Raw genomic sequence first — 21,775 nt, forward strand, 5'->3', positions numbered from 1 at the left:
CTTGCCAATTGCTCAGTGGTAACAAGTGTCAGGAGACAACCGGGACACAGATGCTCCGGACTTGAGCCAGGAAACAACAAGCAGAACCTGAGAACAAGGAGTCAGAAGCTCGGAGCTAGACAGAGAAACAAGGGTGCTGAAAGGGCTGCTGTTTATAAGCAGGTGCTGAAAGGGCTGCTCTTTATAGGCAGGAAGCTGCAGGTAACTAGGGCCAGATGGAGGTAGTCAGGCCAGGGGCAGCCAGACCCACTCAGGTACCCAGGGCCAGCTGGGACTAGCCAGCCTGCTGGATGCCCAGACTCCTGTAAGGGTATCTCAGGAAGCAGTAGGCCATGACAGCACGGAGGGCCCAATGCTCCACGGTGCTCAGCAGCTTCTGCGGGGCTCTGAGCTGCAGCAGTCAGAGGGTGCACAGCACCTTGTGAATGCTCAGCCCCGGCCAGGATCAGGCTCTAAAAGCACTTGTGCAGCCCCCAGATCCAGCTTTCTGGTGATCGGAGAGCGATGTTCTGTCCCTCTCTCACGTCAGCGCATTAACCTTGCCCATCTCGCCGCTTAACCCCGCTGCCTCTAAAAGCCACGGTTCCTCCCTGTGCTCTGTTGTTCCCACCCGGGTCTCCAGCAGCTGGGTCACTGGCTATTGTTTCTGTGCTTCTGATGGTGGGTAGATGGGCTTTGGTTCTGCAACCCAGCCCATGCATGGGCCCCAGCGCCATGACGGGTCGAACCTCATTTACATCAGGCAGCACCAATGACTAAGAGCCCAGGAACATTTGCATGGGCTGCCCAAGCTGCTGTGTGAGCACGTTCAGGGCTTGGTATGTGTATATATAGAGCAAGGAAGGCACACTGCCTAATCCCTTGTGGCTCAGCAGGTATTTCCAGCCCCTGGCTGATCGCACCAGGGAAGATTTACTGATATAGCGACTTGCTGGTGACCAAAAGGCATTTCCAGAGGGCAGCAGCACAGGAGACGGGAGATGTCGGTGATCAGCGCCCTGCCGTTCCTGAAGCCCGTTCACCTGATGTCTCCCCGCAGCTCCCCCGGACGCCAGCGCCGACACACGCTCCCGGCCAGCGAGTTCCGGTGCCTCAGCCCCGAGGATGCCATCAGCGTCTTCGAGATCGAGAGGGAAGGTAAGGACCGTTCTTCCTTGCCAGACCCCTTCCTAGGTTTAGAGCCCTTCCCTGCCCTCTAGTAAAAATGCTAGAGTAGGCATGGAAATGTCCCTCGGGGCTGGAGACTACACAATTAAATCGCACATGAGAAATAGCTGGGAATTACCACCGCAGCTTTCACAGAAACTGAAGCCCGAAGTGCTTTATAGAGTCAAACACAGGGAAAGAATGAGCCACCAGCCAGGCTGGAAATACCAGGGGAGTCTCTAGTGTCAGCTCCATTATAACCTGCTGTTCAGCTGTTCACAGAGTTGTCTGAAAATTCACTTTGCCCTTCCAAAAACAGTCGCTGCTCCCCGTTCTTCCAGCCCCCAAGCCCAGAGAGAATCACAGAGATGGTGGCGACTTTGGGGTCACTGGGAAGGAGGCGGCTAGAGGGTGGACTCCTGTTTCAGGGCCATGTCAGGGTCTCATTTTGTGCCTCGAGGAACGATGCCAGTGAGGGAACGCCTTGGCCCATCATGAAGCTATGTTTTTGGGACACATTAACCTGCTCCCCAGACAGGCTTCGTGCAGTCAGATGCCAATGCGCACCTCGCAATGGCTTGGAGAGCACTTGTTCCTTTTCTCCTACTATACTAGCAAGGACAGAGTCACCTGGACCAGAAACAGTCACCTACCCTCCCTGCTGCGTACCTCCTGCACATTGTAGCCATCTGGACCAGACTCAGTAGCATGAAATAATCTTCTTGGCCTCCGCACCCAGCAGGGCACAGACTAAAAGCTTCTTAGATCCAGGAACATTTGTAGTGAGGCCAGTTATTTTTAGGAGGATTCTCTGAGTCTTCAAAGCCCTGAAGATGCTGAGCCATATCCAGCGTTGCTCCCAGATCTACACCCTGGCTTAGTACTGGATTTAATTTTGCCCTTTGTTCCTTCTCATGACCATTTCTAAGGTGTGCCAGGAAACCTGCACAGCCAAAGACGAGTTATTCCCAAGAGGAATTCAGCTGAGACCCAGACAAAAATGACAGGTTACCCCAGCTGTTGCTAGAAGGCAAAGGTGTTCCTGAAGGTCACACGTTTTGCGAACACAACATACTTCACCTCTGCCCAGACTACCCGTCATCAAGCTTTGGCAGCTATTGCATTTCCAAACCAGCGGGGTTTGGTTTTCCCCACATCAATTAGCAGACACTGAAATGTGAAGCTACATAAACCTTCGTGCCTGGCTTGAAACCAAGCCCTAATGCTGCAGGAACGACTGAGAAAACTGCTGGCAGAACAGGTTCAAGTAGGGACTCATGATCCCGTTGAGGACTTTTCTGGGGTCTGAGCTGTGCGGATGAGAGAGCAGGCATCAGTTCAGAGGGTGGTCCTGCAGGGAAAACGGAGGGCTTTGCTGTCCCAACGGTGAGGCATCCAGTCTCTAAAAGGCAGGTAGCTGAGGAAGTGCACATGAGAAGAGGTAGCCCAAAGCCTTCTGGCTTCTTCTACTGAAAGCAGAAAAAGGCTCAGGTTGTTTAGAGCTGGATCCAAACTTCCCAGACTTAAGAGCATAGGACTAGGAAGCCACTGATCTCAATCCCCTGCATGCACAGGCAGCCTTTTGCCTAAGGATTCACCAGGACGGCCACTTCAGACTCGTATGCAGCTAAAGAGCACAAGGCCAGAAACACCCTACACCATGCTACATCTAAAAACAGGGTCATGAGGACACTGCCATTGCAGTGACAGACCTAGCGAGTTAACTCATGCTCAGAGGAACCTGGAAGAGGACCATGCCTCGGTGCAAAGGAAGACAATATTCCTCCTCGCAGTCTGTGCCAGTCTGACCTGGGGGCAAAATTCCTTCCTGACCTGCCATTTGGCAGTCAGTTTGGTCCTGAGTGGAGTGAGGCCCTCTAGCCCAATCCCTCTGGGCCTTCAAAAGTCCCTTCAATCCCAAGCTTCTGGTTCATGCCCGTTATGTAAATTAGCTTCAATTAGCCTGATGTTCACCCAGACTCAGAGGCGCTGTGGATTAGCTCTCTTTTCATGTGGCCTTTTTGTTCTTTTCCAGCATTTATATCTGTTTCGGGCGATTGCCCCCTGCACATGGATGAGATCCGACACTTCCTGAATTTGTGCCCAGAGCTGTCACTTGGCTGGTTTGAAGAAGGCCGACTGGTTGCTTTCATTATAGGATCTCTTTGGGACCAGGACAAACTCAGCCAGGTAAGAGCAGATCCCAATAGCTCCTCTCTCTTCCATGTGCTTTTCATGCTTGGTAACAAGAGGAGGACAACGATCGATCTCTGGAGACAGGAATCCAACAAATGTAGGTGTGACTGCTCCTCAGCCAGGGGACATTTGCAGTGGAGGGATGGTCACAGTGGTGTCAGTTCATCAAGCTCTGCAGCTTTCCTTGGAAAGCCAGTCAGTGACAGATCATGGGCCTCACTTTCAAAGTTAGAGACGTGAGTGAATTATATTCACCTAAGACATCCAAGAGGACGGTGCTGTGGTTAGAACTCGACCCTGGGACTTAAGTCCCTACTGAGCCTCAGATCTCCTATGTGACCTTATCCCTCTATGCCTCCGTTTCCCCGGCTTAACACGGGGATAATAGCCTTGCCTTCCCTCACAGAGGGCTCATGAAGGTAAATGCACTGAAGATGATGAGGCACTTGGATACTCCAGCAATGGAGGCCCCTTGATTTTCTAGATAGGGGGTAGTAGGTGGGCTCATCCCCGCTGCCCCAGCGAATGCAGGGCTGCACCCCATTGCACAAGTTCTAGCAATTTGCACAACCGGACAGGGAGGCAGAATCGCAGCCCTAAAGAGCTTACACTGCAAGAGAAGCTGGCCATGGGGAAAGAGGAGTACAGCCTCTGGGCCAGGTGGTCAGAGTCATTATTGGCCATGCTATGATGGGTGTAAAAGCTTCCCCCTTGTCACTAGTAGGCAGCGCAGTAGCTTGTGGAGAGGCAGTTGCTTTGAGGACCATGTCAAGATCTATTATCACAGGAGCGGGGATGGGTGAAGCAAGCAGAGGAACTAGGCTTTGAGACGGATGTCCATTTCCCCAGAGCTCAGCCCATATTATTAGACTTTGCTGTTAAGACATCATCTTCCATTTCATGGCCTCAGTTTACCCCTCATTGCATCCTGGGATTGCCAGTTACATCCCATTCCCCTTCCCTAAATAACTCCCCTCTCCCAGTTGCTTAACATCCCCAGAACAGCTGCAGACCCATGTCTGGACGTCAGGACACCTCCAACCTTCTGACGAGAAGCAAAAATAGAAGCAGGAGCTCAGTTCCCCAGCTCAACCAACTGAAACAGGACCTCACCCAGCCTCGGGAACAATTAATTGCAGTGCAAACACAACCATTCCCTTAATGACAAACACACTTACTGCTTATAAAGCACTTTTCAACTTCAAAGCACTTTACAAACTAATCAATTTCTGGCAGCCCTGCGGAGTGGGTGTAGCAGGGGAGGAAGAGCGCGTTCTTGGAGTGCTAATCTCTGCAGGGTAACTCAATTTCTCGGAGAGTCTCCTCATCACTTATTTTTATTGCCTTTGCTATTAAAGTGTGCTAAGTAATTTCCAGAAGTGATTGTTTTAGCTTTTAAAAGCCCTATTACAATTACACATAGTTAAAAGTAATTAAAAAAAATCCATAAAGACTTCCTTGGGAAGGGAGTGTGAGCTAACCTGTTGGAGCCGGGGGACAGAGGCAGGACTCCTGGGTTCTTTGCCTAGCTGTCAAACTGTCCAGGCTTCTCCTGGCTTGATCACGAGGAACAGCTGAGCAGGCACTGCTCCCATCAAAGCCACTGGAAGACAGCAATTGAAGGCTCAGCTAGCCAGGGAATGAAGTCAGGACCCCAGCTTTCAGTGCCTCAGTTTCCCCATATGTAAAGCAGGGATAGTGGGAGGGAGGCTCTGAGCCTTTGCTTAACCTGCATCCAGCAGCACCTCTCCTCCAAGCACCTCACAGAAACCGATGCCAGCGGGTGTGAAGAGGGCTGCTCCCCTGTGAGACCGTGGCACTGCCCACTCATACCAGCTGAGTTCTTCACCCAGCTGCCAACATTCATCCTGCATGTGCTTGAGCCAAGGGGACTGCAGCAGGAACAGCCGCCCTTTAACATGCTTATCCCCATCCCCTCCCTCTCTCTCTCTCTCTCTCTCTCTCGGCAGGACGCCATGACTCTGCACAAGCCCCATGGCACCACGGTCCACATCCACGTGCTGGCAGTGCACCGCACCTTCCGCCAGCAGGGCAAGGGCTCCATCCTGATGTGGCGCTACCTGCAGTACCTGCGCTGCCTGCCCTACGTGCGGCGGGCTGTGCTCATGTGCGAGGACTTTCTGGTCCCCTTCTACCAGAAGTGTGGCTTCCGGGTGCTGGGCCCCTGCGAGGTCACCGTGGGTGCACTGGCCTTCGTCGAGATGCAGTGCGCCGTGGGGGGCCATGCCTTCATGCGCAGGAACAGCGGGTGCTGAGGCACCCACTTCCCCGCTTCCCCCTCCAAACTTGGATGCTTCTCAGGCAATATTCCAGACCTTATGCCTACCCCTTGCAACAACCAGCGGACACTTAAGACCTCCATAGCTCTGTTGTGCCTGGCACTCTGCCTGGCTGCCTTTTAACCAGCAGCTAGAGACTGGCCCAAGCTCTGTTGTATTGGACATCCTAACTGGTCCAAACCCCATAAGACGCACTGCAATTGCACAGGAGGAACCAAAATCATCAGGAATGTAGCAAATGCCACTTTTTCTTCTCCAATGCAATGCCCAACACAAGCAGGTTTGATAAGTGCTGAGTTGGTCCCCGCCAAGAGCATCCCTTAGCCCTCTCTTCTAGCTACCAGCTTTCAAGGCAACAGTGCTAGCAACAGAGCTGCAACAGCAGGTTAGCCCATTTGAGAGGGGGAAATATTACCCAAGAAGCAGCATAGCAGGGGTCAATTAATTGATTCCCTCTATTTTCCCTTTCATTATTAGTGGCCTTGGAGCCTTTGACATGAGGCAGGACCATACTCTGCTGTGGCTGATGCATCCCTCACTGCTGACAAAAACCATCCACATCTTCTCATGCTAGTTGCTCAGTCATGTTCTGCTGAGACGCACGAAGTGTGATCTGTGCATACGTGCATGTGGTGTAAATAGGTTGAGATACAGACAGCTCTGCTAGGCTATGGCAAGGCTCCCCCTCATCCTTGCCCTCCTGATGGGGCGGGTTGACAAGTGATGGAAGCCCAAGAGCTGATGTAGTAGGTGGCCAATGATGGGTGTCCCTGTTCCAACAAAACAGAGCGCCAGCTTCCAACCCAGCACAAGGGATGCTATCAAAAATGCAGCGTATAAGGCCTGGTAGAGAGCAAAATGACTTGTAACTGAATCCTCTCTGAAAAGCACAGCAAGGAGACAACTCCACTGCAGACTGAAGAGGCAATTCCCTTCAGCCACCCCTGCGTGGTTACAGGGGTAGTTATATAAATAAATCCATTAAGAAAGATACATGCATGGATCTGATCTAGCAAAAATCAAAGCTACTGCTATAATGGGTCCCAAGAATCACAGGTGGCAAATCATTCCTACCAGACCGATTCCATCATTGCACAAGATTGTTCAGAACTCAAAATGGCAGCAACACCTGGTTTTCTCCTTAAGAAAAAGAGCAAGTGCTGTATCCCTCTTCTCCACTACACAGACCAGCTCTGTAGGTAGACAAGAGCCTCTTGATCCTGCGATCCTAGTTCACTGGACCAACAGAAGTCACCTACAAACATCCAGTGTCGTGTCTGCTAGTTAGTTCTTTTGTTAATCAGCAAATAAAGAATTATTTGTTGTGTTTTCTAATTAGGCTCAGGGCCTATTTGTTTTGTTCTAGCATGCAATTCAATATCCTGTAATGGAAATCAGGTGAAAGGAGGGGATGGTGCTCAAACTGCATGCAGAGAAAGTCTTAGGAGAAAAGCACCTTCTTTCTTTTTTAGCCAATTCAAAAGTTTGCAGAAAAGTTGGGGATTGCCAGCCTGCTACACCAAGCAAAGGCCAGCACACAGGTGGGGTACATAATGTAACAAGTGCTAAACTGGGTCAAAGCAATCTCCTGCTATCTTGTCTCCAATGTTGTTAGTAGTGGATGCGTTAGCGGGACAGCATATGGCCAGGGTATATTTAGAGTGATCCACCCTGTTGTACCTTCCTTGCATCCACCATTATTGGAGATGCCGGGGGATACATCCCTGATAGTTCTGTTTAATAGCTATCCACAGGAATGCACAAAGGGCAGAGGTAAAAACACCCCATTCTGGTGGAGAAGCTGAAAGGTTTGGGAGCTTCCAGCACCAAGCAGGAGGACCGCCCCCCTCTTTCCACCCATGCTGCTGCCTTCCTCTTGTTGCCCCAACAAGCATCCGGGCTTGTTGAAAAGTAAGAAGTGTACAGCCGTTGGCATGTAAGAGTCTTATCTGCTTTTGCAAGTGGTCCATAGCAGGTCTCGCCTTCTTGTCCTCCCTTCACAAGAACTGCTGAACAAGTTTTGCCTGCTGGCACTCAGAAATATTTGTCAGGAATAAAAGCGGAGTAACAGGAGCCTTCTCCAACAAGCATCCTAGGAATGTGTAGCTATCAGGGGGCGAGAGCTGCTTTGTAGCGAGGAACATTAAGAAGGGGGCCGGTAGTGGTAGGTAGAGATCAGACAGTGCAGCAGTTATACTGCGGCAGCTCTGCCTGCAAATGCTTTCATTCCCCATGCCTGGAGGATGGCAGCTCAAGGCACATCCCGTTCTCTCTCACTTGGGTCAAGCTGGCCATCTTCATTCCCACCAATGCAATGGTTCAAGTTTAAAGCAAGGACATGACTTCCTCCTGCCCCTACTGACGCTGTTCACACCCAGCATAACACATGAGAAGTTAACCAACTTTCTCTCATGAGCCAGGGACACCACGGCCAGCCCAAACACTTAATGTCTTTGCTGGAAGCACTGGCCAGGAAGTTGCACATATTACAGTAAGCGAGAGTCCTAGCCTAAATGCAGTTATACCAGCAAAATGTGGTTTTGGTGATAGAACTTACTTGGTTTAGGAAATGGGTATAAATCGCTCTTGGGAAAAGCATTTTGATATTGGTACTTACAGCACCTACCTGAGGATGGATGGATGGAGGGCAGAGCAAGGCTGACAAATTTCCCAGCAAGGCCTTTGACCTCTCAGACAGCTCCTGCCTGTTGGAGTACCGAAGTCCTTTGTTTAAATGACAGGGCTTCTCACCTGAGGGTGGACACAGAGTCCCAGTACCTCCATGGTGAAGTCATGAAACTCAGACACCTGAAGCAGGAGATGGGTCTTGCATATGCTCTCTGCAGGAGCTGGGGTTGGAGGAAGGGAAGTGCTCATTGCAGGAGTAGGAGGCTGCCCCAGCACTGAAAGGGTAACGATCTAAGCCTGGCACAGGCAATGTGGAATCTCAAGCCTACTTGAGGTGACCATAAACCACGAGGTTATGTGACAAGGTAATAAGTAAAGTTAACCACACTCTTTCTTGCATTAGTAGGTGCAACATGAGCTGGTCTAGGGAGGCGATGCTTCCACTCTATGCGGCATTGGTCAGGCCACAGTTGGAGTACTGCATCCAGTTTTGGGCGCCGCACTTCAAGAGGGATGTGGATAACCTTGAGACGGCTCAGAGAATGGATACTTGTACGGTTGAGGGCCTGCGGGTAAGATCCTACGAAGACAGACTGAGGGACCTGAATCTCTTCAGCCTCCGCAAGAGAAGGCTGACAGGTGATCTTGTGGGTGTCTACAAACTCATGGGGGTGGGGGGGGATCAGCAGGGAATAGGGGAATACTCTGTTTATCAGGGCACACCTCGGGGTTACTAGAAATAAATGGCCACAAACTAAAGGAGAGCAGATTTAGATCGGATATCAGGAAGAAAATCTTTATGGTGAGGGTTGCCAAAACATGGAACAGACTTCCATGGGAGGTGGTGCTTTCCCTACCTTGGCAAGAAGAGATTAGATCGGCATCTGGCTGGGGTTATTTAAACCCAGCACCCTTTTCTGCCTAGAGCAGGGGGTTGGACGTGATGATCTACAAGGTCCCTTCCAACCCTAGAAATCTATGAAATAACCACCCCTCTCATCACTTGCCCATGACTCTGAGCACTAGTGAGACTCACAAGACTCATTTGTGACCACGAGTCAGACTGAGGGTTGGAGCTACAAGTTCTTCAGAACAAAATTCCAGGAACTCAGCTAATGGTTGTTCAGAGTTCACCACCCAACCTGGCACCATCCATACAAACAGCAGCAGTGGGCGTTGTGGGCTTTTCTGTAAACATGCATTAGAGGAAGAAGAAAAACAGCACTTAAAAAGCACCAGAAGTGAGCTGTCTGGCAAGTTCCACAGAAAGCAAAACCTGGTTAAATTTGTGCTAACAGATCCAGCGCAGGCACACACTGCAGAAGGAGCTAGGAGGGAGTGAGCTTACAGCACATTAGGTATTCTGTACTAAATGCCTGTGCAAATGCTTTTAATCCTTTAATGACACTGAAGAATACTACAAACTCGAACCTTAGCTTACCTTGAGATATCTTGTTTGTGCAGCCATACCCCAAGCCAATAAGGAAGAAAACCCATTTGTAGAGCACAGATTCTCCTCAAAGTGCTGCTTCATTGTGCTAAGTACTTTCACACAGGTGGGATCCAGCCCCAGTGAAACATCAACTTCAGTAGGCTTTGGCTCTGACCTAGGTAGGTACAGCATGAACCACGTACAGGGTGAACTGAGAGCCAGGCTAGCACACCGTGTGAAAAGGAAGGTTTGACAGCAAACTTGGAAGACCTAGGTTTTGAGACCCTGCTTCCCCCAAAAAGTCCTGTATGAATTTGATGGCACTACAGATATACTCAAAAGTGCAAATGCAGCCATATAGACATAGCTAGCTAGCTCAGATGCAGCTGGGAGCACAGAAGGGGCTGTGAACCTTGCTCCCAAAAGTTGGATAAATGATTCATCCACCTGTGATGAGCTCTGTCCCACTGGGACAACAGTTAGAGCACCTGAGCTATGTTAGGTCACGTACGTCTACACGGAGCTGCAGAACAGATGTGCTCAGCTTCTCTGTGCCTCAGCTCTTCCATGCTCTAGTGAAAACAGCAGCATCCCTGTGTGGAAGCATAGTGCTGTGACAGTAAGTACATTAAAGATCGTAAGGTGCTCAGATGCCACTAGTAAGGAGTCTGAAGTACCCTAGATAGGTACAACATACAGTGCTCAGTAATACATGGGAACAAAGTAGGGCAGAAGTAAATGAGACCTCTCCTCCAGCTCTTGGCTGGGCATTAGGGTGAGGGCACCTTACTGAGAAGAGAGAAAGCTGAATTTGGAAGATGCTTCAAGAGTAGTAGCTAACCTGAGATCCCCAAGAAGCCTTAATGAAGAGTGCAGCCATAGTGCAACCATGTGTGTTCCACCAAGACCAACGCATCAATTAAATAAGCATCAACCATGTTTCTGCATTCCCTCCTTGCCATAATGGTGTCCTACAGAGCTCACCACTCAATCTAGTGTCATCCATACAATGGCAACATAGGTGAAGGCTGTGGAGGGTGGGCTTTTCCTCAACTACACACACTGATTGATTAGAGGAAGAAGAACACTGTAATGTTTAAAAGCATCGGTGAAGGCAAGGAGAAGCTTCAGTTTCTGGGGAAAAAAAAAAAGAGCACCAAGAAAAGGTGTGGGACTGGAAACTGGCCAGCAATCCCATGACTGAATGCACACACTCTATGGAGACTGCAATCAGGCCATGCACGCTGGGATCACTGCAAAGCGAAGAATACGTCTTCTTTGCTAAAGAAGGGGGAGACCAGGGTCCAAATGCAAGGGCAGTGGGAGCAATGTCTATTTAGAAAGAGGTGACCACAAGCCAAAGCAGCCGGTCTTAGAGCAACATGTACTGGTTCCTTATTTGTTGAGGGCTAAGTGACACCGCAGGGCTCCATCCTTTCTTCAGAGCTGGGTGAGAACAAGCCAGGCATGTATTATTCTGACTTTAACTGGTGCCACGTGCCTACCTAGTTCTGACTGGCACTGGTGCCAGTTTCTCTGGAAAAAATTTCCAGCTGCTCCCTCTGGCTCATTCCTGGATATTATCACTTATGCATTGCTCAGGAAATATGTGAGAGCACCGTCCCCCTCCTCTGTAGCAGAAAGGCAGCATAGGCAGTGGCCACTAAGCCTTTCCCCTCGTGGCTACACCAAAATACTGGCTCTGCCACAAGATGGTAGTTTGGGCTCTTGCAATAATTCAGGCCTTCCCCTTGCTCCTGAGAAGGTCAACTGAGGGGGTGGTTTGAAGTGCAGCTACATATCTGTGGTGTATAAGACCGACCCAAAAGCTCAGGGCTCCCAGGACACAGAACAGGCCTTGCCATGACCGCAGGCTGACTCTCACCTTGAAGTGAAGCTTGTGTTCCCATAATCAACATGTTCTCCAGATCAGTTGAAAGGAGCTTCCTTCCACTGCTACTCAGAGGGAATCATTTTATTTATTGAGGATGTCTCTTAAAAAAAAAAAGCAACCAACAACTTGATTCAAATGGACTTTAAAAAGAGATAGCAAATTAGCGAAACTCTTCCAAGTAACCAAGCAGTAACTACAGTATCAACACGTTCCAAGTACTGCATGCAGCTAGCCTGCTTTGTTACTCTTCCCAAACCTCGTGGTTACCAGGAAGAGATCCAAGCCTCGTGGTTACCAGGAAATTCAGTTTTGGTTGATGCAGCTCGTTCAAATGAAATTAATTAACATATAGAACAGGCCATTAAACCATACAGGATAAGATCTGTTATGCCGTGATAACCAGAAAGTTGGGGCACTTGGGCTATAAAAGAGATGAAGAAAAATAATGAACATCTGGTGTTGATGCACTTTTCTGTCCATCGCAACCAGGATTTTTGCACAGGATAGGGATCCTGTCGTTCCCCCTTCACCCCTAACTTACCCCTTTATTTCTTTCAAGCTACGAAGGTGGGGTAAGCACTCTGAGTCCTGCCAAGCGAATGGCCTGGAGGACAATGAGGAGAAATCCAGAATTCCAGTAGTCTGGGGCAAAATGAGTTTCCAACCAGTAGTGACTAACCCTAGGCCTTCAGCCTTGGAGTGAAACAGGTGCAGAGCTGTCAGCCCTGCACTATTTCGTTAGTTCATTTTCTACAATACATCAGTGTGTGTATTTTGAGGGGGTGGGACTTAACTTTGGTACCAAGATTGTAATGGAGGTAAGTCCAGCATCCTGGCGTACCCTGCATCTCTGTTTAAAAAGAAACTCCACCATAATAAAAATAATTCTATTCACTGCATCAAACTCCAAGGAGCAAATAGTTTTAAAAGGAGAGATGCTTTAACGATTAAAGAGGAAGTTACTCATCAGCCAGTCTGATGAAGAAGATCAGGACTAAAGAAGCTAAGCTTTGCTGTGCATCGGATTCTCCTTCCCTTCCTCAAACCGCGTGGTCCCTTCACTCAATCTGATTTTGGTGGAGTTCCCTGCACAGCAAATCACTTCTCAACTTAAGGAAAGGTGGCAAATTACCCCCCAACCCAGGACATGTAATCAGAAGCACCTCTGAAAGTCAGATTCCTAATGTCACTGGAATGAGTGACCTCAAGTCTTTTTTTTTTTTTTTTTTTTTAAATTAGAGTTTCCTGCGACAGGAACAGCCATCCCACAATCTGGTTTCTAAAAGCCTATTCAAAAGGGGGAAGCAGATCTCTTCAGACTGACTCTGCGTCAGCTTGCAATGTGTCACTAAAAATGCCAACCCCTAGAATCGTGCAACAGCTTTGTTCCTTCAACGGGGCTGCTAGAACAGCGACTGCTATTCCTAAAGGCCACGTGAGAATTCCCAGTCTTGTACCCAAGACAGCAGCGAGTTCAGGCATTATGGCTGATCAGTTTTCCCCTACAGTGTTATGATGTAAGAAATATATCTGCATATAAAAAGTACCCCCTGCAAAATGGGGCAAAGAGTTCACAGTACGATTCACAGTACCTGCAAGGCACCGTGGCAGGGTATGTTGCTACAAATTCTGGAGCTCCCATCTCATGCCATGAGGCATGAGAAGAACTAAGAGGAGAGGGCTGCAGGTCAAGGAGACCAGGGCCAAACATGCAGCAGATTAAAAAAAAAAAAAAGGCAGTTTGCTGATGGCCCAGATATGGACATCTGGTCAGAAAGGTGCTTTCAAAGCCAGCCCTGAAACACCTCTGCCATGGGGATTCAGTTTCAGGAGGAAGGATCCAGCAAGTCCACGCCAGAAGGATCCATCACTGAAGCCTCCACCAAGGGTGTTGGGGGGGAAAATCAGAAGAGCTGGTTAGGGCTGTTCTACATAGTAGTCCTCAGGAGCAAATCTCCCATGGCTGAAAGCATAGTCTGGGGCACAAGGTATTTCCCCACTTGGGAACAAAAGCACCAAAATCCACCCCAGCTATTCTCAACCCTCCAGCAGACGTGCTGGGCTCCAGGCCTGGTGATTATGGCTTTTTGGTGCTGGATGTCCCACATGGTTCTGAACAAGTGCAGATCCACACCTCCCTACCTCCAGCATTTTAACCAAGAGCACAGCCCCACTTCCCTGCTTTCCCACCCCCTAGAATAACAGCACCTGCCTAGCAGTCTGTACAACTGCTAAGGGACAGGTAAAGCTCGAAGGGAGTCCTGTACCAGGAGCAAATGTCTTGCACAGTTCCATATGGCAGGCAGGAAGGCCAGGGCACTTGGAGGCACCGCTCTTTCCATCTTAGTTATGTTCTGACCTGAAGTTGCAACCCAGTCACCATTAAAACCCACTTGGTTCCAAATTTCCTGTTAAAAAAGAAATCTCTGCCCCATCCTGGGGGTCAATGCAACACCTGGTCCAGGTCATACTTCTCACAGAACTTGTTGGTGAAGGGCAGGCAGGTGAGATGCTCGATCCAGTGCCAGTTGATGGGGTACACATAGAGCCAGACAGCCAAGGAGGCAAAAAGCCCTGTGAACACCACCAGGGAGACGATGATCATGACCCGCTTGCGGTACTTGTCCATGGTGCCGAAGGTGATGTAGGGGAGGAAGGCAAAGGACAGCAAGAGGCCACTGAGGAAGCCAAATATATGTGCAATGTTGTCTATCCAGGGCAGGAGACCACAAACAAAGAGAAAGAGGACAATCCCAGAGAGGTTCAGAAAAGCTTTCCAAGGCTTCTCCAGGACCTGCCAGCTCTGGAAGAGCTCTACGAAGAGGCAAGCTAGCAAACCAAACTGGGATCCTGCTGGGCCAACCTAGTAGAGACAAAGGAAATGGAAGAGGGATTTACAGTGGGCTCTGCTCAAAAAAAAAAAAAAAAATCAATCAATCTACTTGGAGGAGTCAAAACAGTGGGAGTTTGGAGACCTGGGCTCTACTGCTTATGCTGCCACTGGCCTGCTGTGACACCTTAGCCAGGTCAGTAAGCTACTTCCCCTCCCAAACCTTCATGACCGGTACAGATGACTGGTACAGAGGCAGAGGGCTGGTCCAACAGTGAGCATTGCAAAGGCTCACTGACCTTGACTAATGCCTACACAGGTGTCACTCATTTAAATCCCAGTGAGATAGAACTAATGACTGCTCCCTGCAACAAGGCACAGCAGAGGCCACTCATCCAGCACCAAGTGAAGGCAGTATCTGGTATGACATTGCTTCAGTGGTGATCACTTTTCTTGATACAGCTATTATCCAGGGCAGTAGGTAGCTGCAGAGGACAAGCCAGATCCTACTATCTTGTCTCCTCAGACTTACTGCAGTTCCCCGGGCAGGTGGGTGAAATGTGAAGAGTGCCAGCTACATGCCCAGAGCTAGGAATGACCTAGGAAGGAGGGGATTTTTTTTTTTTTTTTTTTGATATTCAAGCACACAGAAATTGGGCTTTGCAGCAGGCGAGGGCCCTGGCTGCTCTCACAAGCCCTTTAAAGGGCTCAGCACAAGGGGACTGGCATAGAGATGCATGTTACCTCCTACTGCTTGGCCTTTGCTCTCTGAGCAGGGAGGCCAACCCCAGAACCTGGTCCAGAGCAAATGCACAGAAGCAGGACTAGCAGCCTGGTATTATTTTTCAGTTCGCTTTCTACAACAGGTGGGGAGGAAAGAAGAAATCTACTGACTTCATCAGGAGGACTGGGATGGAGGTAAAGCCAGCTGTGGCACTCCCTGCCTCTCAGCTTGAGGAGAAACACTCTGCTGCAGTGAATACAAGAGGTGAGAGGTGGAGAGTTATGAGAGGAAGAAAGAAATGGCCAGACGGTTTTACTGGACAGAAAGCTGCCATCGGGCAAGCGAGACAGAGCGGATGCAGGGGCTGCTCTGACCTGCTGAGAAACTGCTGCAAAAAAGACAACACAGGTCTCCAGAGTCTGTACTGTTGAAAACTCAGTGGCAGCTGTGTTTCACAGCAGGCCCATGCCTCCTGCCCAGCCCACGGGCTGACTCTCCACTGCTCCCACCTGACACGCCAAGGGAGGGGATTAGCTGTGTGCAAGCTGGTTTAAAGCCCAGCAAGAACTGGTGGCTGGCAGATTAGCCATCTGCTTCTCACGTAAAGCCATGCAGCATGTGCCCACTCACATGCAGAGGCTGGGGCAGAGCAGGCACATGCAAGCCCCACACGTGGAGGCAGGGGAGGCTGTGCCTCTGGCGTATTAGAGAAGACAGAGGGGATGCAACTTGGATGACAAGCTCCACTGGCATCTACTGCACCGAGCTTTGGTGTTGAGGACTCCTGGCCAGTGTGCGAGAAAAGAAACACAAGCCTGATCCCTGCTGGCCAGGAGTCTGGGGAGGGATCTGGGTTTAGGCTGACAATGGAATGGGCCAGTTTAGGTTAAATATTGTCATCCATTTACAGAGGACTCCATGTCTATGATACGCCCCGGGTGGACGCTCCGAGGCGATGTCCAGGTTCCCTACGCTCTCTGTAGATGTTCCAGGGCAGTTCAGAGCTGCGGAGGCCTCCAGCCCCTACGGCCATAGCCCATGACGAGAATAGATGAATCTAACCCTCCCTCCTTCACGTGGGGTGAAGTTGCAGTGGAGAGTCAGTGCTGAAACAAACAGCTACCTCTTCAGCAGACACTGCCCTCAGCATTTTGGGGGAAGGACTACTATGACAGCCCTGTTTGATGGCCTTCATCTCTAAAGGATACGGGCGTCTCCTCTCCCTTCTGCCCTAAAAGGGTAGGGGTAAGGCAAGGCTTGTAAAGAGATAAAACCTCAAAACCATGGATAGTCAATGAGTGCCCACAACCACCTCACCTGTGATGGGAGAATCTGCTAAGAGGCTGCCTCGAGGTGGGGCCTAGGGCTGTGCTTCAGGGAGACTCCTCCAGGTCAGGCAGTGGATGGTGGGGTTGGGGCATGCCAGGCCAGCAAGAAGCATGAGCCAAAGAAAGGCAACATCTACCTCAGACTAGGGTCACAGATCAATCCCTCCAAAACCTCCTTCCTTGCCCTGGGAGCTAGAGCTATTGATTTAAGGAGCTGAGAAGCCAGACCCCAACTCCACCTCTCCCTCTGCTCCATCCCGAGGCTAATCCCATCATCCACTGCCCTTCAAATCACAAGCCACCACGGCCATGCTCCTGAGCCAGGGGGCAAGTGGAGGTAGCTTTACTATTACAGTGAATGAGCGTCCCCAGAAGCCCCATTAGCAAGAGCAGTGCCAGGTAGAGGATACCAAGGGAAAGCAACTGTCAGTTGAATCCATGGGGGGAGAAGGGGAAGGTAGGGGGAAGACATTAGGAAGGATATCAAATGAAGTCAAGACATGAAGTTAGGAGCAGCCTTTTCTTCCCATGGAGACTCTTCTTATCACCCTCCCCCCAGAACAGGCAAATATATGGGATATCTACCCCAGTGCAGCCATTCCCAACCACTAGGCCACCAAGGTGATATGGGTGGATCAGAGGAATGGACATCTGTATGACTGATCGATTCCTCCCTGGCCCCCACCTATGTTCCCGAGGCACCTGGCAACATCCTGCTGAGATTCTGGGCTTCTATGAGAGCCCTGGGCCCTGAGTGGGGAGCAAGAGAGAGCCACGCTCAGTGTGATGGGCGGGTTCATTAATGCTGCTGAGAGGCAGAGTGAGTTCAGGGGTGTCTGCAGCCTGCCTGGCCAGAGGAACATGAGGAAAACAGGCTGTGGGACCGCAGAGGGGGGAAAGAGGAGGTTGGCTACGGGAGCAGAAACGTTGTGGACTACAGCCCTACAATCTCCCATGCTGCCAGAGAAGTTAGCCTGTATTAAACCATCACTTGCCAAAAGTCTCTCAGAGCTTCAGGCTTGGCATCTAGCTCCTGTCCCTGTCACCTCCCAGAGCTCAGAGGCAAGGCACCAGAGCCAGAGGTGAGACCTGAATAAATGGGAGCAGGAAGCTTCCTAGACTCCCACCTCAAATTCAAAGCAGAGATGGAAGGTTATCCCAACCCGATGGTTGTCTGGGGACCTGCATGAGGTGGGCTGGCATGTCTCCGAGTTACTCCAAGCCCATTCACATTCTCAAAGCCTCCAGCACAACCTTACACCTACCTGCTGCCTGAGCAGTGAGGCCAAAAGCTGAACCCGTCTTTGTGAGGGTGGCCCTATCTTTTCAGGACAGAGCTAGTCCCTAGGAAGCAGACAGTTGGAGGCTCTGTGGCAGGATGGAGTGTAGGTGCTGGGCATGGATGGAGTGGGGATGCTGGTAGGGCTGGAGCCTGTCTGTGCCCAGCACCTACTCACATCTCCAAGGATATCCAGCTGCATCTTTGTAGCTACACAAAATAACCCCTTTTGCAACCAGTCCCCTGAAATCTCTGCTTCAGTACTGCCCCAAGCCCTCATCTCTAGTATAAACACCTCCCCCTCTCTGCTGCTCTGAAGTCAGGGTAGTTGAGAGCTAGGAGGGTTAAAGCCAGAAGGGAAGACAACACTCATCCTGCTCTGACAGGGCACCCTTACCTCTGCCCGGTACGGAAGGAAGACGGCACTAGCCAGGTTGCCCGTGATACCACTGAGGATGAAAATGATGGAGATCCTGTGCCAGCCCGCCAGCTTCTCCAGGTCCCTGAGTATAGTCATCTGGAAAATCACTGACACCAGGCAGTGGACAATCCTAGGGAAAGGCACACACCATATTCAGATGATCAGCCCTGGGCTCCTGTTCTCTTTTGCCTTCTCCATCACCCAAGCCCAGCAGGGCAAGTTCTGCTCAGGCCTCATTCAATCAAAACCAGGGGTCTTTCTTACAGAGATGCCTCTGGAGAAAGAGTCAGACTCAGTCTCCACTGGCAGCAGGCAGAAACCCTGCAGGTGACCATTTGTGGCAGAGGTACAGGGACTACCTCTGAGTTGCAGGCAGGGCATTGCTACACAGTGGCAGGGGTCAGGGTGTACGGAGACAATGAATGAGTCAGTGCACCAGGTGTTGCCTGTTCTTCCATGACCTGGCTGGGCAAGGCTGCCAACTGATGCTCCTAGACAAAGAGGGTCCACCTTGCTTCCCCCACAGCCCCTCCGTCACTCAGGTCTGTGCCCCCTGCCTTACCCTGCATGCAGAAACAGGGACAGCCAGAGTCTGTAGAACTGGTCAGGGACTTCTGGGTTCAAGAAGGGCAGAAGGCCACACACCTTATCCAGACAGTGGACCTGCAATGAAAAGAATGTTACAGCATGAGACAAAACCCCTGCCTTGATCAGAGAGACCTTTGGGAGAAAAGAGGCCGGAGAGCAAAGCCCAGGCACCACCCACTGCACAGATGGAAAGGTACAACCCATGTTAATGGCAATGGATCTGCTCCAACCCAAGCAACCCAGACATACCTACAACACAGTCGTTCCAATGAGTTGCCTTCCCAAGGGGACTGGCTCAGGTCAGAGCAGACCCAAGAGATTGAGAAAGGACAGAACACAAAAGCGGCGTTGATGTCCAGCAAGGTGTTTTCATTTCCCAAACTACCAATGTCAGTACGTTCCCTTGTTAGCTGCTCTGATGCTACCGCAGGCCACTCCAAGACAGCAGGTCAACACTCCTTGGTCCCCCGAGTGCATCCTCCCATCTCTCTGCCTGGGACCAGCTAAATCAAGCCCTGTTTTTTATTCCCAACAATCCCCACAGATTTGGGGAACAACATCATCATTAAGGATGGCTGGCAGAGAGCTCCAGTGTCATTTCACAGAGGTCAGGATCTTTGCCAACAGGAAAAGCTTTAGCTTTAGGGTAACCATTTGGGTTGGAGGAGTTCTGGGAAAAGCCAAGGCCAGGGGTTGTGCTCACCTGTGAGCAAAGAGTCGCCTCTTCGTGGAAGTAGCCGTGCATGAACTCACAGTATTCCCTCGTTGTGATCTCGCAGCTGGTGGAAAGGACGACAAAGGTGTCACTCTACACAGAAACTCTGTCCCGGCACACTTATAACTTCTCACCTCACTCTCCTGTGTGCCCCTGACCAAGGTGGAGAGGGTCTGTCTGGTCACAGGCCCTCCTCTCTCCACCCTGACCTATCTACAGCTGTGCTGCATTTACCAGGCTTGGGGAAAGCTGTCAGCTCCCCGATTATGAATGCACAGGGGCACTTTCCGCCTTTCGCATGAAGGGGATGCTCTCTCCCTATCAGAACAGACTTACAGGAACCCGGAGTCTCCCAGCCCAGGAGAAGGCCTCCTTCAGGTTCTCTGGATGAGGAGCTAACAGGAGGAGGAAACTCCACCCGTGACCCAAGGCCAAAGTGGGACAACAGCCTACATAACAGGCTACCTAATGGGTACAATGGGATATGACCATGCCAGCCTCCCCAGAAGGATGCACCCAGAGCCAGATGGATCCCTGAGGAGCTGCCAGTTAGAAGCTGCCTCTTCCTTATACCACTTAGGATTGACATTACGTATTCCAATGGGCATCTGCAGAGAATGGGGTCCCACCTGGCCCGGCCCAGTGCTTCTTGGCTGCATGAGAAGAGAAGCCTAGGCACAACTTACCTGCCTTTGGTGCCAATGCAGCAAGGCCTGCCTTTGATTTCACAGTCCATGTGCAGAAAGCCAGTATAGTTGGTTTTAATCTGATAGGTACAAATCTAAAACAAAGAGCAGGGTGAGAACTGCAGCCTGGCAGCCTCCTAGTATGTGACAATGCACATATCAAGACGAACAGAGGGGGCCAGGTGAGGGAGTGAAGTGACACAGGCCCCAGTGGGGTATGCAACATCCATGGCTTTTCCTTTTGCCCCATGCTAGCTTTGGTGCAGCCAGTCTGGCAGCCACCACACAAAGTCAAAGGAGCCCCCCCGTTTGGCACAGGAAGGAAGATGCCAGGAGTCCTTGCATTATAATGCTTTAACTTTCACAGACAGGAAGCCCCTCCTCTGAATGCCACGGACACCTGACCACAAAAGGAAAAGCAATGCCCAGGAACCAGGCACACAAAGCCCGTACAACCGCTTGCCCCATCCTCTCCTAGTCACTAGTCCCAAGACTTGCCTCTTCAGGACAAGGCTGTGCACCACATACAGTGCCCAGGAAAGGTAAGAGGAAGAGAATGGACTCCCAGCAGCTGGCAGCAACCTTACCGGCCACTTGGTAATGTCGTCCGGCCAGACGTGAGGGGGGTTGGATGCTGGCTCCTCACATGTCCTGTGGGGGAAGGAGCCACCAGTGAGGATGGTTCTCACTACACCGCCTGTGTTTGGGCAGCTGGGGAGGGGAGACCCTTTAGCCAGCAGACCTTGTTGGACTGTCCTCAGGCCTAGGCAGCTCCTTTCCTACAACAGTGTGGGGTCCCCAGGGCATAGAATTCATTCTCTTTGGTCTACAGAGGTTGGTTGGGGAGAGCAAGGAATTAAGTCGATGACTGCTGTGGGCAATTTAAGGTGTAGCTGGCTATCACCTCTCTCATGCCCAGATGCCTGGCAATGGGCATGCAATACAAACATTACATAGGCAAACTCCTCCCTCCCCTTTCTCATCCCCTCTGTGAAAGCAAAATGATAGACATCCTGGATAAGGCCCAAGACAGAACCAGGACACCTGGGGCACCTATACACATGCAGTGGGGCTGCTCCAATGTGCTATAATTACAGCATACTGAAGCAGACTCAATGAATCGAGTCTGCTAGAGCATGATAACTACCGCGCTCCAGCATCAGATGTATCAGCATCCCTGTGCTGAAAAAGGGAGGTGGGGGCACTTTACCTGAAACTCGCCGAATAAGCTTCAGTTAAAAGCGCCCCCGCCGCCATTTTTTCAGTGTGAGGACACCGATACATGTGATGCTCCACGTGCTTTAATAAGAGTGGCTCTTGGAACCGCTCTAATATTAAAGGGTCCCCCGCTCCCAGAGCACATCTATATATGCTCCTGGTTTGATTTTCAGCTCTCCCACACCTCCATCTTACTGTGTGAGCTCTGGCAAGGGCATGTCTTCATTCACCCTTTTCCACCCCTCTTTATTTACCCCTAAAATGGAGCAGATGTGTTTAGATGCAGGGCACCGTGGGTATCAATATTCCCCTCAGCACCACTTTGCTGTGCTTCTTATGGAAGAGACAGAAGTCCCAAAGACAAGGCACTGATATAGACTCTTAGCAGAC

At 50.6% G+C, this 21,775-nt stretch overlaps 2 protein-coding genes across 4 annotated transcripts in view; one reads left to right on the forward strand and one right to left on the reverse strand.

The window, feature by feature from the left end:
* The first annotated feature begins 623 nt into the window (after positions 1-623).
* AANAT (aralkylamine N-acetyltransferase) lies at positions 624-5,955 on the forward strand. Its single transcript, XM_006269224.3, has 3 exons — positions 624-1,137; positions 3,182-3,336; positions 5,313-5,955. The coding sequence occupies exons 1-3, from the start codon at positions 981-983 to the stop codon at positions 5,616-5,618; spliced, it is 618 nt and encodes a 205-aa protein (XP_006269286.1). The 5' UTR covers positions 624-980; the 3' UTR covers positions 5,619-5,955.
* Positions 5,956-11,662: 5,707 nt separating this feature from the next.
* Positions 11,663-21,775, reverse strand: part of RHBDF2 (rhomboid 5 homolog 2) — a 62,851-nt gene continuing 52,738 nt past the window's right edge. For all 3 annotated transcript variants that reach the window (XM_014601982.3, XM_006269223.4, XM_019494427.2), the window contains exons 14-19: positions 20,755-20,818; positions 20,168-20,262; positions 19,470-19,545; positions 18,741-18,841; positions 18,155-18,308; positions 11,663-14,459 (exon numbers count right to left, since the gene is read on the reverse strand). In XM_014601982.3, coding sequence (XP_014457468.1) covers positions 14,040-14,459; positions 18,155-18,308; positions 18,741-18,841; positions 19,470-19,545; positions 20,168-20,262; positions 20,755-20,818 — 910 coding nt within the window. In that variant the 3' untranslated portion in view covers positions 11,663-14,039. The remainder of the gene's footprint in view (positions 14,460-18,154; positions 18,309-18,740; positions 18,842-19,469; positions 19,546-20,167; positions 20,263-20,754; positions 20,819-21,775) is intronic.

The sequence above is a fragment of the Alligator mississippiensis genome, chromosome 8 (assembly GCF_030867095.1).
Source record: "Alligator mississippiensis isolate rAllMis1 chromosome 8, rAllMis1, whole genome shotgun sequence".
In the NCBI taxonomy this organism is placed as follows: domain Eukaryota; kingdom Metazoa; phylum Chordata; order Crocodylia; family Alligatoridae; genus Alligator; species Alligator mississippiensis.